This window comes from Chiloscyllium punctatum, chromosome 9 (assembly GCF_047496795.1).
Source record: "Chiloscyllium punctatum isolate Juve2018m chromosome 9, sChiPun1.3, whole genome shotgun sequence".
Classification (NCBI taxonomy): domain Eukaryota; kingdom Metazoa; phylum Chordata; class Chondrichthyes; order Orectolobiformes; family Hemiscylliidae; genus Chiloscyllium; species Chiloscyllium punctatum.
Window position 1 is genome coordinate 49625524 of NC_092747.1, and position 18795 is coordinate 49644318.

General features: G+C 41.1%; 1 protein-coding gene across 2 annotated transcripts in view; it reads right to left on the reverse strand.

Moving 5' to 3' along the window:
* The window catches only part of elmod1 (ELMO/CED-12 domain containing 1), a 77393-nt gene that overhangs the window by 28755 nt on the left and 29843 nt on the right, over positions 1-18795 (reverse strand). Inside the window, exons 6-8 of one of the 2 annotated variants that reach the window (XM_072577481.1) lie at positions 9707-9840; positions 9530-9598; positions 8761-8784 (exon numbers count right to left, since the gene is read on the reverse strand). In XM_072577481.1, the coding sequence (XP_072433582.1) occupies positions 8761-8784; positions 9530-9598; positions 9707-9840 (227 nt within the window). The remainder of the gene's footprint in view (positions 1-8760; positions 8785-9529; positions 9599-9706; positions 9841-18795) is intronic. The other variant, XM_072577482.1, reaches the window with a different exon arrangement.

An 18795-nucleotide genomic window follows, 5' to 3' on the forward strand; every position in this document is an offset into this window, starting at 1 on the left:
GGTGGAGTGGTTAGGGGAGTTGAAGTGGTCGGCCACAGGGCAGTGGGATTCTTTGTGCGTGTGTCCCAGAGATATTCCCTGAAACCTTCTGCGAGTTGGTATCCTGTCTCCCCAACCACTTCAACACCCACTCCCATCCTACCAAGGACATGCAAGGCCTGGGCCTCCTTCACTGCCACATCCAAGCCATCCAACGACTTGACCTACATCTTCTGCGTTGGGACCCTTCAAACACATGGCATTAACATTGACTTCACTAGTTTCTAAATCTCCCCTCCCCCCCACCTCATCCCAGAAAAAACCCTTCAACTCGGCACCGCCCTTTTGACCTGTCCTACTTGCCCATTTTCCTTCCCACCTATCCGCACCACCCTTCCCACAGACCTATCACAATTTTCCCTACCTGCGTCTTCCCAGCTACCTTCCCCCCGAGCCCCACCCCACTCTCCTATTTGTCTCTCCGTCCCCTTCCCCTCCCCACATTCCTGATGAAGGGCTTTTATGCCCAAAACGTTGACTCATGTTCCTTGGATGCTGCCTGACCTGCTGTGCTTTTCTGTGCCACACTTGTCGACTCTGACTCTCCAGCATCTGCAGTCCTCACGTTTTCCTACTGACATAACCGTGACAAGTCGAAGAAACAGTCTCCTTCTGTGCTGTAACTATTCTATAGTTCTATGCCAACCTAAGCAATTAAGTGTGTTACATTGTCAAAGATCTCACAGCACTATTTGATGAAGAGCAAGGAGTTTTCCAGGTCTGCTGGCCTACATTAATCCTTGAATTAACACCTAAAATAGCTCAATTATTTCACAGTTCATGTGGCATGGCTGTGTACAATTTAGCTACCATGTCAAATATAGAAATTCAAGTTCTGAAGACATAAATGTAAATTCTTATTGTTACATTTGGTTACATTACCTGCAACTGTTTCCCACTGTACAAGCTCAACAAGGTAGCAAAGCAAACTACAAAAGAATATCAACAAGCGATTATGGCTTGGGAAGGAGATAAATACTGGGGCTGTCCAATTACAGGGACAGATGGGGTGGGGATGCTTTGTGGAGTCAACGCAGATATTGAAGCAAAGTTGTTAGGTTGGGGTACAAACATTCCTGCTCCTCAAGCAGGTGTACTGGAAAAGCATTTGCTGTTTCATCCAGTTGTTCCCCTCTGCCTTAAACCGGCAGTTTTCCTGAACAAAGTTTGGTAGAAGGTTTGTAGCTCGGGTGCTCGTTGTTGTGGTTCTGTTCGCCGAGCTGGGAATTTGTCTTGCAAACGTTTCGTCCCCTGTCTAGGTGACATCCTCAGTGCTTGGGAGCCTCCTGTGAAGCGCTTCTGTGCTGTTTTCTCCGGTATTTATAGTGGCCTGTCTCTGCCGCTTCTGGTTGTCAGTTCGAGCTGTCCACTGCAGTGGCCGGTATATTGGGTCCAGGTTGATGTGTTTGTTGATAGAGTCTGTGGATGAGTGCCATGCCTCTAGGAATTCCCTGGCTGTTCTCTGTTTGGCTTGCCCTATAATGGTAGTGTTGTCCCAGTCGAATTCATGTTGCTTGTCGTCTGTGTGTGTGGCTACTAAGGATAACTGGTTGTGTTGTTTAAGCACTGAGGATGTCACCTAGACAGGCCAAGGACAGACATGTAGGCCTGGGAGCAGGAGTGTGTGTTGAAGTGGCAAGCCATGGGAAGGTCCGGGACCTAATTGCGTACAGACTGAAGGTGTTCAGCAAAGCGATCACCCAGTCAGCGTTTTGTCTCTCCGATATAGAGGAGACCACATTGGAAGCAACAAATGCAATAGACCAAATTGAAAGAGGTACAAGTGAAACGCTGCTTAATCTGAAATGAGTGTTTGGGGCCTTGGATGGTGAGCATAGAAGAGGTAAAGGGGCAGGTGTTGCATCTTCTGCGATTGCATGGGAAGGTGCTGTGTGTGATGGGAGAGGTGTTAGGTGTGATGGAGGAGTGGACTAGGTTGTCCTGGAGGGAGGGAACGATCTCTGTGGAATGCAGATGGGGGAGGGAAGGGAAGACGTGTTTAGTGGTGGCGTCGTGTTGGAGTTGGCGAAAATGGCAGAGGATTATTCTTTGCATTTGAAGGCTGGTGGGGTGAAAGGTGAGAACAAGAGGGACCCTATCCTTGTTCTGGGAGGGGATGGAGGGGGTGAGGGTCATGGCGCGAGAGATGGACCTCACACTGTCGAGAGCCCTGTCAACAACTGTAAGTGGGAAGCCACGGTTGGAGAAGAAGGAGCACATTTTAAGAGCACCACTTTGGAAAGTGGCCTCATCGGAACAAATGCGGTAGAGGTGAAGGAGCTGAGAGAAAGGAATAGAGTCTTACAGGATGTAGGGTGAGAAGAGCTGTAGTCAAGATAGCTGTGGGCTTATAATGGAATGGGAGAGGTGTTAGGTGTGATGGAGGAGTGGACTAGGTTGTCCCGGAGGGAACGATCTCTGTGGAATGCAGACAGGAGAGTCAGATGTGATTTAAGTAAAACAAAAAAGATCCTGAGGGAACTTGACTGGGCAGATGTTGAAGCTATGTTTCCTCTTGTGGGAGAGTCCAGAACTAAGGATCATTGCCTATTTAAAAAAGGAGACGAGGAAACTATTTTTCTCTCAGAGAGTTGAATGCCTTTGGAATTCATTTCCTCAAAAGACAGTGAATGCAGAATCTTTAAATATTTTGAAGGCAGTAAGAGATAGATTATTAATGCATCTAAGGGACAAAACATTATCTGGGATTGCAAGAATGTAGAATGGAGGCAAAATCAGATCTGCCATGATTTTATTAAATGGCAGAGCAAGCTCAAAGAACCAAGTTCTGTGCTCTTACCTAACAGAAGTTCAAAATTTGCAGAAGGTAAAAACCTGGGGGTATTGTGAACTGTGACAATACTGTAGAATTTCTCAAGGATGTAGACAGGTTCATGAAATGGCTGACAAGTAACCAATAATATTTAAAGCAGAGCAGTGTTTAGTGACTCATTTTGGCAGACAGCCAGGTAGCTTGTGATATTTACCAGCAATGATCAGTGAAGGGGCAACAATGTTGCCGGACAGCACTATGCTATGCCAATGTAACACTAACACCTTATGCAGCAAATACAGTGTATATGCTTCGGTCATGTGTAAAAGATTAAAGGGATAAGCACTCAGTCAAGTCCAGAGGGACTGTCAAGGGTGTTGCCGGTCAGTCAAGGCATTATCCAATCTCAGTGCAGGAGTTTGAACACTGTCAGTCAGATGCATGGGGTGTTTAGGAATCGGCCATGGTCAGTCCTGTAGGTCTAGGGCGCCCAATCCAAGATTAGTGGTAAGTCAGTTTAATTGCTGCACAGATATCAGTCAAAGGTCTGATCATTCAGTTGGATGGGCGAGTTCTTTCAAGTCAGTCAGGAGGGTGGTTGGACCTGGGGATCTGTTGACTGAAAGGTGAGTTAGCGAGTCCACTGCCAGACGTGCCAGTTTGGGGAAGTCAAATGTGGAAAATATGGGGATTGGAGGCAGCACGCTGTGATGTAGTAGGTGGATGATAATTGTGAAGGGTTTTGGTGGCGGGGGGGGGGGGGGGGGGGAACGTCAACACAGGTGGGATACAAATGAGCATTGGGCGGCACTTCCAAATTAAAGGGGGAGCTGTGTGTGGGGAAGACATCAACAATCACCATCATCCTGGCTTCAATGGTGCAACAGGGCATCATGATGTTTGGGCTGTCCAAGCTGTAGGCCTGGGTTTTAAAGGTAAATTGGAGACTTAAATGGAAGAGTTGCCTAGGAACATGTAGAGGCTCAAACCTGATGAAGTGCATTTGTGGTGCAAGGAAGAAAGGAACATGAAGGATTTGGGAAAAGCTGTTTGAGAGTAACAAGCAGAGACTGAAAATCACTCTTGCCTTCTATCCTCACTCAAATTGCAAATGTACATTGGAAGTGCAAAGCAGCTGCCACGACACCTGGAGTGGGCAGAGTAAGTTTTTTTTTAATGAGGGGGAGAGTGAGTGTACTTGTGAGATCTTTCAAGGGGCAGTTGCATTAATCAAGCACTGAGAGTACAGATTAGTGATATCTGTAATCGTAGAATTCTGCATGCGAATTACATGCAGTTACCAATTATGCCAAATACAAATCTCGGTCAGAAACAATCCTGATCATGTCACTGATCATTACAAATTGATCGTCGTCATCTCTGTGAAGCAAAAGTAATCATCGGAGGTGTAATCTGTGAATCACAATTCATAAAGACAATTCGAGGTCTCAAAGGGTGAACAGGACATAGTGCTCTCACCTTTAACTAAGTATTTGACAACATTCTTTTATGTACAAGCTGTCTTTTCTTGGGTGATGTTGGGGTGGGCATCAAGTAATTCTACCACATTTCATTCACATCGCTTGTGCTGCATGCATTAGAACAAGATATACGATGTCAAAGATCGACATATAGACAGTCCACGGCCCTCCTTGTTGGAATCCTCATGCCCCACTGTTTCGTGGACTATGGTAAACTGTCATTTCGGAGAGATGCAAAATGCTGTCTGCTCACATTACTAAGAAGCTATTTTCTGCTGATATACCTCACTCAGACTCTTTGAAACCATCATGAATGGTTGTAGCAACAGGAGGGTTTGTCGTCACTGTGACTGCTGCACAATGAAGGTACCAAGAAATTGAGGAGGAACGAATGGATCGTCAAGCCCAGGACTTGCAGTAACTTATAGCAGCTGCCAAACAACCTCCACACGAGGTTACAAATGTAAATCTCCTCAGGATGTTGAAATACTGGAGGCCCAGTTATTTCTTCCACATTGGAGAGGCAGAACATTGCCAAAAAATGAGAATGTCTTGGGAAACCATTACAGAACGTTTGCTGGAGCAGGACTTGCAATCTGAAGAGTTTGGTGACTATCCTACACTAGTGGCTGACAAAGTGAGAGCTGCACAAGTTCTTAAAGCAACTGACTGCTTCCAAGGATCCACTGGGGATTTGTGCAGGATCTCTCAATCTACAAACCACAAATGTATAAAAGGTATTTGTAGAAGACCACATTGCTTCATCTCCTCTCCCTATGTCAGTGCTGCAGCCTCTGTAGATGGCTTTGCCAACATAGTTATGATTACCCCAAGGTGCAATACAGTGTTCAGAGCATCATATCATAACACAGCTAACTTCATCAACAAAAAAAGGGTTCCATCTAATCAATGTCCAAGTCATCCAGCAATCATCAGTACTACATCTTAGATGTCTGCATTACATGCCCTGGGAGCTGCCAATGTCACCTGTATCATTGAGAATGCTCAGGTTCCTGCTTCATTTCAAAGCCTGGATGCCTGACAAGGATGGCTGCTGGGAAACAAGGACTACCCACTACAATTATGGCTGATGATTCTGTTGTACAACCCCTTGACTGAACCGGCCATGATACAATGCAGCCTATTCTTCCACCAGGGTGATGGTGAAGCAGAACCAGGTCTCCTGATGATGTTCCAATGCATGGATTGGGCTGGGGGCAAAATGTGCTGCACAATCCAAGCATGCAGTGCTCTGCTCAATTGGTGAAGGCACAGAAGGGACATGGTTGTTGCTGAAGAGCTTGAGTGCAGCAGCAGTCTTCCAAAAAGGGGAAAAAAAAGTTGGAGGATGACATTGAACAGAAAGAAAACACTTTAACCATGATAGAGTGATGCAGCAAGAGGCTCAATAAGGTAGATAGGATTTCTGCTCCCAACAGATTAGTGCTGGGTGAAGTCATCATCCATTGCTTATAAATGTGCTCTTGCTTAAAAGGCAAACAGTCCTCATTTAGTCCCAGAAGCAAATGCAACATTTTTGTTTGTTCATTCTTCATTTTTGCTGTTATTTCACCGAAGTTAACTACAATGACCATTTGAACCCTATTCCACATGTGATGCCCACATTTTCAATGCTGACAAGGTGTTATACCCCAATGGGAACAGGGAATGAGTAGTGGTGCTAAGGATAGCTTCTGAAGCTTCATTCGTGTATTGGTAACTCTACTGTCAGTCAATTAAAAAGGTGGTGATTTAAAGTGCCAATGTTTTTATAAATGTGATATTCTAAAATGAAATATTATTCATGCCACATGCCTCAGAAACTGTTCTGTTTTGTTTCCTTTCTACTACATATATTGTGAAGATCTATTTGTGGCTGTCATTATTTGACCTGGTGCACAGTTGAGCTTCAAATATGATGCTGGCGGAAGAAGTCCAAGAAGAAGCTGACTGTGGCCAGAATTTCTCTTGCTGGTGAGTGCAAGGTAGGACACAAGCAGTGTTGTAGAGCATGGTGCAGACTTACTGAGGTGAGTAGTGGAGAATTGCTCAAAAACCCGCTTGTACTCAAGGAAACACCTTGAAATTGACAGCCAATTTTTGGGAAATTCAGCCCCAAAGTTCTAAATTTTAAGACTTAAAATAATGACTGTATGGACAGTTATAACCCAATGAATAGGATTTGAATGATAGTCTAAATTTGAAACCTAATTGGTTAAACAAAAACAAAATAAAAATGGAAGGGCAGATGTTGCAATTGTAAAATGACTAACCCTATCACATATCTATTAGGTGTTTGCAGCTCTCAGAATTTTGGTACAAAGTTATGAACTAGAGTCCAACGTTCAAATACTGCAATGCATCAAGGAGCAGGAAAGTTACCTGGACACTAGGCTCCATAAGGCCCTTGCTTCCCTTCAGCCAGGTACTTCAGATTTGGTTTGGGATCAGTACAGGAAGATGTAACTATGTGTGAGGCGATATAGGGATCCAGCAGGTAGCAATGAAATCACACAAAAATAAACTTTTTAATTCAATGGGAATGGAGGGAATGGGAATGGGAAGGGAGGTCTTGCAACCAGTCAGGCCATAGCTGTGCACTGTTCTGGACCCTTGTTAGAGAAAGATGTACTGGCATTGAGGACATTCCAGACAAGATTCATTAGATTGATCCCTGGTATGGAAAGTTTTTTGTATGAGGGCAGGGGGTGTACATTGGGCTTGTAAGCATTGGATTGTAGAAGAATGAGAGGTGACCTTACTCAAACATACAGGATTCGTGGGGTCTTGGTAGATGAGATGTGCAAAGGTTGTTTCCCTTTGAGAAAGTGTCTAGATCTTGGTGGTATCATCTCAGAATAGGTGGTCACCCATTTAAGACAGAGATGTGGAGGAATTTCTTCTCTCAGAGTGCAGTGAATCTGTAGAATTTCTTTTACTGCAGAGGGCTGGAGAGGCTAGGTCATTAAGTGTATTCAAGGTTGAGAGAGACAGATGCTTAATCAGGAGGGTAAATCGAGGGTTATGGGGAAAGGCAGGAAAGTTGAGTTTGGGATTGTTAGGTCAGCCATTATCTCACTGAACGGCAGAGCAGATTCAATGGGCTGAATGGCCCGCTTCTGCTCCAAAGTCTTATGATTTTATCTGTCTCTATTTAATGTGAAGACTGGGTCTACCATGTATGATTCAATGTTGGTCATGGACTAAATAAATTGCCTCTTCTAATAACTGTAGTTTACAATTTGCATTTAAAAGGCATCTTTAACAGAATGAACCCTCCCATGGCACTTCGCAAGTATAAAGTAAATATGATAACTGAACTACATATCAGATATTAGGTGAGATGACCAAAACCTTGGTGAAAGAGGTAGATTTTAAGGAGTGCTTTTAAAGGGGGAAGCAAAATAAAGAAGCTGAGGTATTTAGTAAAGTGATTAGAGAGTTTGGAACCGAGGCAACTGAAAGCACAGCTACTAATTGTGAAGAAATTAAAAATTGGGGATGCTCAAGAGACCAAAATTAGATGAGCATAGTTATCACAAAAGATAGTGGAGCTGATAGAGATGACAGACAGAAAGGGATATGGTCATGGGAGATTTGAAAATAAAGGTAAGAGTTTTAAAATAAAGACTGTGTTTGGGGAATAAACCAAAGCTGTTCAATAAATACAGAGGTGAGAAGGGAATGGTACTTGTGCAAGTTATGACACAGGAAGCAGAGGTTTGGACACTCCAACTTTGTGGAGAAAAGAATATGGGAAAACAGCCAAAAGTGCAGTGGAATAGTTGAGCGTAGAGGCAACAAATAGGAGCCTTGTAATGTAACAAAATTTTAAATGATACTGAAGGTGGTTCAGTAAATTTAAGGCAGTTTGGACCACGTCTGGTATCAAAATTTATCAATTATGTTTTGCAAAATTATGTAATGAATTTAATATCAGTAAATCAAAATCCTGTGAGTCAGCACCTGAAACAGCAGAATCACTATTCCGTTTCGTAATTAATTATCTAGTACTTCAAAAGTTTGCCTCCATACAGTTTGGTGTGTGCATTTTATGATTAAACATTATTTTAGAATGTATTAATCAGTCATTTTATGGCCATTAATTTTAGCCAATGATGTAACTATTCACATAAAATTATCAGTCGTTATCAGATGATTCATCCCATTCTAAAAAATCCTAGTCTATTTTTAACCACTTTGTTATGAAATATAAATGTATGGTGATTGGTAGTTTTTAGTTCTGAGATACTGATAATATTAAAGAATTGAATAGCAATTTGCTCAGAAATAATTTTCTTGCCACGGAGGTGCTGATATTGAGGAATTTATACTTTTTATAGTCAGACACCTTTCCATTATTACATACAAAAAATGTTGCACAACACTCATGTTTGATCACTCAATGGATTATGACACAATAAAAACTAATGCAAAGCAAATACACATGAATAACAAAGAAAGTACCTTACATCTTCTTTGGTTAGTTCCCTAAAATAAAACAAAACCATAATAAAAACAATATGACAATGGACAATGAATATGAAATTGTTACAATGTATGAACCTGCAATGAAGAAAATAACCCAAAAGACAGAAACCAGGCAAAAACATATTCGGAATAATTAGTGAAAAAAAGGTTGATCTTTTCTTGTGTTGGGGGTAGGTGAAAACACACACACATATACCAAGAAATTGAACTCATTTCAAGTACAATCTCAGCATTGGTATCCCTAAAACTATGATTTTGTTCATGCAATTTTTTAATGATTGTTTCAGGAGTGAAGTTACTTTGGTATAACTGAACCTGTCAATGTTACATAAATGAATGCTAGTAATATAGTTGTTATTCAGGAAGATGATCCCTTCAGCTGTAAATGGATTTAGATTTTTCAGATAATGAATGGCGTTGACAATTTCAGCCTTTACCTTCCACTTGGAGTTAGGGGTAACAAATCAAATGCACATCTTCATTTGTATTTCATACTTGACATTTTAATGAACATGAATAGCACATTTTTAAGTCTGGTTCACTGTGTTTCAGTGATATATTCCAATTGGCTTTTATTTGCAGATGACCTTCAATAATATTAATTTTGCATATCTACACAAAATAACTCTTTACTATGTTTTAATTACAATATGTAGGACTCAAGTGAGTTTATACATTGTTACAAGCGCATGGTAATGACAACACAATGCTAAATAAAGAATATGACTAAATATGAACAAGTTACCTGTACTTTGGTTGGTGAGAATCAAAAAGAACTTGGCGTGCAGTTGTATTGTCATGTTCTGCAAAAAATCTGAATAAGAGAAAGGGCATTTATATTACTTACATAATTCATTCATTAAGCAGGTGAGGAGATAAATCAGATTTCTTTTTAAAACTATAGCTTATAATTTATACTTACACTAAGTTATATAGCCCCAACATCCCCATTCCTCTGAAGTCAGTCTTTGGGTCATCACCTTGGAAACCTATTTCACACCATTGTTTGCTAATTCGACCATTCAGTGTTACATCAGGCCGAAGGAAAGTCCACAGCTGACAGATTCATAGAAAACAAAAAAAAAATTAAATTATAACTGGAAGGTGAACATACAATATAGAAGAAAGAAAGTGAATTTAACTATTATTAATGCCTGCAAAGCAGAAAATACAACAAACACAGATTTAATGGTCCTAATGTGTGTTGAAAACACAGTTGTTAATCATTTCCCTGTAGGAAAGCATACAAGGGTGGGCTGTGTTTCAGACCTGTATTATTTTTACACATTAAAAACTTATTGAAAGTAACCACTCCAACATCACCTTCCTAACTTATGATTCTTGTTCATCTACTTTTGCATCCCTCTCTCATTGCTATCTATTTCCAGCAAGCCATAGTTCTAGCTTCCACCCCTTCAGTGTTTGTCACTCTTAACATTCCAGCTCACTGCTTCCCCCACCTTTACTTCCTCTCACTTGCTGCTTTGTTTGCCATTTCTATCTTCAACTCTCTATTGCTCACTGATTACCTCTTCCGAGCTCCTCATCTCTTCCTGCTCTCAACTCTCTTGCTGCTTCCCTCTCACCTCCTTCCTCCAAGTTCTTGCTGACAGGAGACAAAAGTGAAAAGCAGTAGATGGGGCTCGGAAAGGGAAGTTGCAACCAGGAACAAGTTAGGAAAAGTTGGGAGAGGCAAAGATTGAGAAAGAGTGAGAAATGGTATGGAGAGGAGTGAGGGTATCTGAAGAATTGGCGAGTGAAGCAGTAGGGTGATTTAAAAATAATGCAGAACATGCACAGTTTCACCACAATTCTTAAAACATGCACAGTAACTGAGCTGAAATGAAAATGGAAGCAGTGCTGCTTGAATAAGTTATTGCCAGCAAACCACGCCAAAATAAAAGTACATTTTAATACAGTGATATATATTCATTTTGCACTACCATTATGCTGTATGTTACAAACAAGCAACTCAAAATTAGTCATTCATGAGGTAAATTTAAAAAATCTTTTTAATCATCTATTTTCTAATCAACCTGTTCAGAGATGTTATTACATACTTCTACAGTAGGTGGCACTTGAACCCAGGTCTCACGATTCAGGGTAAGGACACTACCACTGCACCACAAGAGGGCCCATGAGGCATTCTAATTTCGTATACCTAAACATCTTAAGCTACTTCATCAATAACCTTCAGGATATAACATTAGAGCATTTACAAATAAATAATATGATTAAGCACAGTCAGCATGGCTTCGTGAAGAGGGAATCATGCCTAACAAATGTACTAGATTTCTTTGAGGTGGTAGCAAGCAAGATTGATACAGGGAAAGTAGTGGATGTAACATATTTGGCTACCTTCGGGTACCATACATTAAGCTAATTAATAATTGCCCAAAGTTTTGGAGTGTTTAAGACAGAGATGAGGAGGGATTGTCTCAGACAAATGAATTTGTGGAATTATTTACTGGAGATACGGCATTAAGGATATTCATGGCTGATGTTTGATAGTAAGGGAATCATGGACAATAGGGAAAGTAACAGCGAAGTGGAGTCGAGGATTGTCAGATTAGCCATGATCTCATTGAATGGCAGAACAAACTCAATGGCTTGAATGGCTGAATTATACTCCTGTGCCTCAAAGTACAACAGATGTGGGGATGTTTGCATAATGTTCAGCACCATTCAGGATTCCTCAGATGCGGATGTAGTCTTTGTCCATATGAAGCAAGCCTGACAACATTCAAACTTGGGCTGATAAGTGCCAAGTAACATCCATGCTAGGCAATGACCATCTTCATGACAATGTAACCATTGTCCCTTGATGTTAAATCGCACTCATCATTGCCAAACTCCCCACCATCAACGATCCTAGGGTTACTATTGACAAGATCCTGGACTGGACAAGCCACTTAAAATCCTATAGTTACAACACCAGATTAAAGTTTAGAAATTCTGCAGTGTGTGAATCCTAACTTGTCTACCAGTTACAAAGTACTTGTCAGAATATTCTCTAATTCCCTAGATGGGAGCAGGTCCAACAACACAAGAAGCTTGACAACATCCAAGACAAAGTCGCCTCCTTGATTGGCACCCCATCGATCATAACAACATTCACTCCCTTCATCACTGATGATGTAAACCATCTAAAAGATGAATGGCAGAAATTCACCAAGGCACCTTCTACATCTTCCAAACCCACAACCTTTACCATCTAGAAGGACAAGGGCAGAAGATGAGTGGGAACATTACCTCTTGCAAGTTCCCCTCCAAGCTACACACTGAGCTGATATGGAACTATATTGTCATTTCTTTACTATCACTAGACCAAAATCCAAGAACTCTCTTCCCGACAGCATTAAACGTACTAGGCAAAAGTGAGAACTGCAGATGCTGGAGATTAGAGTCAAGATTAAAGTGATGCTGGAAATGCACAGGTCAGGCAGCATCCGAGAAGCAGGAAAATTGACGTTTCCTTTTTTTATGAGGCTAGAAGCCTCAGGGTGGAGAGATAAATGGGAGAGGGTGAGACTGGGGAGATGTTAGTTGAGAGTGCAATAGTGGATGGAGGTGGGGGTAAAGGTGATAGGTCGGACAGGAGGGTGGAGCGGATAGGTGGAAAGGAAGACTGACAGGTGGGGCAGGTCATGAGAATGGTGCTGACCTGGAAGTTTGGAACTGGGGTAAGATGGGGTGAGGGGAAATGAGAAAATCTGTTAAGTTCGCATTGATGCCCTGGGGTTGAAGGGTTCCGAGGTGGAAGATGCGATATTTTTCCTCCAAGCGTCGGGTGGTGGGGGAGTGGCAGTGGAGGAGGCCCAGGACCTGCAAGTCCTCAGCAATCTGGGAGGGGGAAGTTGAAATGTTCGGCCACGGGGCGGTGGCGTTCAGTGGTGCGGGTGTCCCGGAGATGTTTCCTTAAGCACTCTGCGAGAAGGCGTACAGTCTCCCCAATGTAGAGGAGACCGCATTGGGAGCAACAGATACAATAAATGACATTTGTGGAAGTGCAGGTGAAACTTTGGATGTGGAAGGCTCCTTTGGGGCCTTGGAAACGTTGATTTTCCTGCTCCTCGGATGCTGCTGACCTACTGTGCTTTTCCAGCACCACTCTAATCTTGAGCATTATACGTACATCTACATTAAGTCCTGCAATGGTTCATGAAAGCAGCTCACCAACTTCTCCAGGGTAGTTAAGGCTGGGTAATAAATGCTGGCATAGCTGATGCACCCACATCCTATGTATGAACAAAAACAAAAACAAAAAAAAAATCTGTGACTTGTTAAATTCAGGCAACAGGAAGTTCCAATTGGTTTCCTTTTTTTATTTCAAAATATTCAACGCTGTCTCAGAACAAGGCTTTTTGCAAGGTCTTCAATAGGCAACTCAGAAAAGTCAAGCAGTTTCTGAACAGTGAATTTTAGGCAATTGCATGAAGGTAGTCAGAAGAGAAGGTTGCTATGTTTGGAAACAAAAACAAATTGCTGGACAAACTCAGCAGGTTTGGCAGCATTGGCGGAGAGAAATCAGAGTTAACATTTCAGGTCCAGTGACCTTTCCTCAAAACAATGCTGGGCTATGTTTGGGCTACCAATCAGTCTGTTACTGAAAAATAGGGAGAACAGGCTCCACTTGAGAAAGTGATGAGTCATTAAAAGTCAAGAATAGTCTGGCGAGCTGTGGGTTGCAAGTAAGAATTGGAGTTCAGGCTCAGGAAAAGACTTCCATTCTTTTGGAGCTCAAAAGATGCCATATGCCATTAAGAGTTCAATGCAGCTAAGAGCAAATGGGAAAGAATCCCAGTGTTTCCTTCTTGCAGTTTAGTAAGATTAGTACTTAGACAAATGTGGGGAAATTACAAATATGGTGAAGCTAGCTGTCTGCATTCAAGCTGAAATGTACGTCTGAATCGGAGCTGGAGTACAGTTTCTTGATTCCTGAAAAGTGTGGCCCTGATTGCAGGAAGAAATACCAGAAATTGAGTCATCATTTAGACAAAGTTAAAAATCATACAACACCAGGTTATAGTCCAACAGGTTTATTTGAAAGCAGTAGCTTTCGGAGCACTGTTCCTTCATCAGGTGGTTAACCACAATCACCTGATGAAGAAACAGCACTCCAAAAGCTAGTGCTTCCAAATAAACCTGTTGGTCCAAAACCTGGTGTTGTGTGATTTTTAACTTTGTACACCCCAGTTCAACAACGGCATCTCCAAATCATTTAGACAGTCCAGGATGGAGTAGCTTTCGAGGGAGTTCTGAAGCTGTGTCTCAAAGAGAAGAAACTGGAATCCATTGTAAATTTTGTTGAAATTTGATTACCTATAGTGTCACTGGTGTCTAGGGGTGGGTTGCTGAAGAACCCACGAGATCTGTTTTGACCAAACTCGCTATTTTGTGAGCTCTGTCAGGTGTTTGATCAGAGTTGTACTTTTACTCATCCTTGCCTCAAATTGTTTTCTGGAATTTAAGATATAAAGTGTAAATATTGTAGATTGCTTTACTTTTCCAACATCATATATGAAATCTTTTGTTGTTTGTTCAAAACCATAGAATCTTATGATTTTATTCTCTTAAGCACCAGGGTTCTCAAAATTTGTTTTAAGAAAGGTTTCTGGTTCTGAACCATATTGCAACTTAAATTTAGCATTTTGATCCAAGATCATAACACTTCTAAAAGCTTCCTCTTTTCTAAACACCAGCCAAAAATACCTTTAATTCCATGTAAAAGAGAGACAAGGAGCATGTCATAAATATGGAGGTTTTAGAAAAGGAAAAATCCATAAAGTCTTTAAAAAACTGATGCAATATCTAACATGAAATTTGCAAAGCTTGACAAGCAATTTTATTGTCACATATCAAAAGTTCAGTATAGGCTACAACTACAAAGTATGACAGATGTTGGGAAATGAATGAAAGCAGAAAATGCTGGAAGGGCGGAGCGAGTCTAGAAGCATGCATTATACTTCTGCTGACTTTTTTTAAAACTGAGTGGTGGTGACAATTCTATCTTCTCCATTTTCATCTCTTTTAGGTCTATCTTTTGTTTGTATAGTGGATCATTACTCTCATTTTACCTTACATCATCATCCCTTTAGCCATTTAAATTCGCTCACCTTATCACGTCCTTCCATTTTATTCTACCCTCTCTCCCTTGTCTGCATTTAAAATTGTTAAATACCTTTTTTTTAAAGTCATGCTGGAAGATTCTGAAATGGAAACACATTCTCTCTCTCCAAGAATACTGACAGATGTTAAGTATTTCCAGCACAGACAAGTGGTTCTCATGGAATGTGGTTCGTAGGGAAATTGAATAAAAAAAATAAGAGAAGCAAATAAAAAAGGTATGGCAAGAGACTCACAGCCAACATTAAAAGGTAATCCTAAGTATTCTATGGGCATATACATTTATCTAAGATCCAGTGCTGAAGAGAAAAAAAACAAGGGACTTTGTCTCTTATGAATCTTCAACATATGAACTTTATCCTCCAGGCAATCACCATCAAAGTAGTTGCTATGCTCATTGCAACAGCTGAATTGTATTAATGGCATAACTGAGAAGTTAATTATTTTAGAGTAACACACACATTGAGACAAGAAAAGATTTCAGAAAAGATCAGTTAAGTGAGTGATTGATTACTGTGCTTTCCGAGAACTCTTTGTCTTTGCAAGTGTAATTTAGCTCCCTGATAACTGAAAAAGGAATGCATTAAGTATTTCTGTCCCAAGTCAATTGTACAATTGGTTAAACACCAATATTACAACTTTCATCCATGGCCACAACCATATGATCTATTATTAAGTATTAAAAATTAATCACTATGTTTTAAAATCAAAAATGCTCAGCTAAGTAGGGCTCATGCATAACCACTTGTTAATAATACAACTTTTGTGCATTACCATGAAGAGATTTTCATCCAAATGTTTTTATTTAAAGATAGCAAATCATTCAATTTGCAAAATGCCATTCATTCTACAAATACAATAAATCAGCCAAATTGCCTCCAATCTTTCTTGCTACTGAAAACATTGCCATAAAATGCAGCAAGGTTCTAGTGGACCACTGCAATGTTTCATCAAGGGACTTCCATATGTGGTGATATAGATTTTGTCTACTTATAATGGTTAGTCCATTCATAGGAGATCATACTGTTTTTAAATCAGTGAAAGCAATTGCAATGACTAGACAAAGTTAATTGAAAAGCTGAAATACCATGAATTGGGCAGAATGGTATCATAATGGTTAACACTGCTGCCTTACAGCACCAGGGAAAGTTGTGCAGTTGAAGTGCTTTGGCCATGCTAAATGAAGGGTTGTGGGAGGGAAGGGAAGGGGGAGGGGGAGGAGGAGGTAGTGGAGGGTCAGTGTAGATTCGATGGGTCAAATGGCCTCTTTCTATATTGTAGGGATCTGTGATTCTATAAAAAGTAAAACAGTGGTAAAAAGAGGTGTAGGATTGACTATGGCAACTACATTTACTCAGGAAGGAGATGGTGCCGAAGTCATAGTGGAAGAGGAAATGCTTAATTGGTGAAACATTGAAAAGAGAAGGTTTTGGATAGGCTGCCTGTACGCCAAGTTGCTAAGTCACCAGGACCAAATCACATGCATTAGAGGACACTGAGAAACTTTAGGTTTAAAATAGCAAAGGCACTGGTGATAATTTTCTAATTCAGAGTGCACAGGTGTGGTGCCACAGCAACTTGTAAAAGTTGTATGTCTGTGCAAAAAAAAGGCTGTAACAATAAGTTGGGAATAAAGGCTGAGAATTCTGTGGTTTGTAACTCCTCCCGACTCCCCGAAACCTAGCAAACCATCCACTATATAGATATTCACTTAGAGTACTAATGAAGTGGAGTAGTGTGCACCACCTGTAAGATGCACTGCAGTAACTCACCAACGTTCCTTTTTCCTTCCAAATCCAGGACTTCTAGATCTGGATGACTTGCAAGTTTTCCTTCAAATTGCATATCAACCGGATTTCAAGCCATATAGTGTTCCTCCAAGATCACTGTCAAAATCCTGGAACACTCTCCCTAATGCAGTTGATGTACCTAGATGGGCTACAGTGATTCTAGAAAGGAGCTACCAGATCACTTTTTGGGTCTTTAGGGATGGACAACAAATGCTCACCTAACCAGTGATTTTCACATCCATTTAAAAAAAAGTTAAAACAAAGAGTACAGTTCTAAAGAGGGTGGAGGAGCACAAATCATTCAAGATGGCAGAAAGGTTCAGAACGTGGTTAATGAAGTGTACATGATCCAGGACTTTATAAACAGGTACTATAGACCCCTATAAAAGACTGGCCTTACTGGAACTTTGTGCCACTTGGTGTACCATACCGAGGAAAGATGAGAAGTATTATGCATAAAAATATCACAAGAGTGCTTTCAGGAATGAAAAACTTTAGCTCTGAAGATAGATCAGAGAAGTGCAGGTTGATTTCCTTAGAAAAGAGGAAGGTTGACAGGGTATTTGATAGAGGTATTCAACATTAAGAAGAGTCTGAACAGAAAAGATAGAAGAAACTACTTCCTTTGGTGGAAGGATGGAGAACTAGAGGACAATAAGTTAAAGTAATTGATAAAATAAGCAATAGTAACTTGAAAAAAAACTTCATGCAGCATCGGTCAGGATCTGGAATCCACAACCTGAGAACATACACACAGATTAAATTGCAGCTTTCAAAAGGGAATTATATCATAAAGAGGAAGAAAGAGGACTACAGCAGAAAAGAGGGAACAGTGGCACTAGATGAAGTGTTCTTGCAGAGATACATCACTGAAATGATGGGCTGATTGACCTCCTTCCATGCTGTAACTATTTTATGGCACAATGATACTCAAATGATTTGTGAAGCAGAGAACCAGAGGACTTTTTAAAAATTCAGTCGCGTGACGTGGGCATTGCTGGCTGGCCGCCATTTCTTGCCTATCCATAGTTACCATTGAGAAGATGGTGGTAAGCTGCCTCTTGAAATGCTGCAGTTCACATGCTGCAGGTTAACCCACAACGCCATTAGGGAGGGAATTCCAGGATTTTGATCCAGTTACAGTGAAGGAATGTCGGTACATTTCCAAGTCAGGACGAGGAGTGGCTTAGAGGGGATTTCGTAGATGGTCGTGTTCCTATGTACCTGTTACCCCTGTCCTTCCAGATGCACATGATCATGGGATTGGAAGGTGCTATCTAAGGACCTTTGGTAAATTTCTGCCATGCATCCTATAGACAGTACCCACTGTTGTTACTAAGCGATGGTGGAAAGAGTGGATATTTGTGGATATGGTGCCAATCAAGCACGCTACTTTGATCGGATGGTGTCAAGCTTCTTGATTGTTGTAGGAGCCATACCCATCCAGGTTAGTGGGGAATATTCCATCACACTCCTTGTAGATGGTGGACAGGCTTTGTGGAGACAGGAAGTGAGTTACTCACAACAGTATTCAAAGCCTCCTTCCTGCTCTTGTAGCTACTGTGTTTAAGTGCGAGTCCAGTTGGGTTTCTGGTCAATGGTAACCCTCAGGATGTTGATAGTGGGGAATTCAGTATGATAACACCATTGAATGTCGAGGCACAGTTATTAGATTGTTGTTTATTGGAGACGGTCATTGTCTGCCATTTTTGTGGCATGCATGTTACTTGCCACTTGTCAGCCCAAGTCTGGATATTGGTCAGATCTTGTTGCATTTGAACACTGACTTCTTCAGTGTCTATGGAAAATTAGAATTAGGAACATAAAAAGACTTCAGAAAACTTTTTTTTAAAAAATGGATCCCTACAGTGTGGAAACAGGCCATTTGGCCCAACAAGTCCAAACTGACCCTCTGAAGAATAACCCACCCAGACCCATTCCCCTACACGACATTTCTCCTCACTGATGCACCTAACCTACACATCCCTGAATACTACGGGTAATTTAGCATGGCCAAATCACCTAACCTGCACATTTTTGGACTGTGGAAGGAAATTGGAGTACCCAGAGGAAACCCTTCGTGTGGCTAATATTG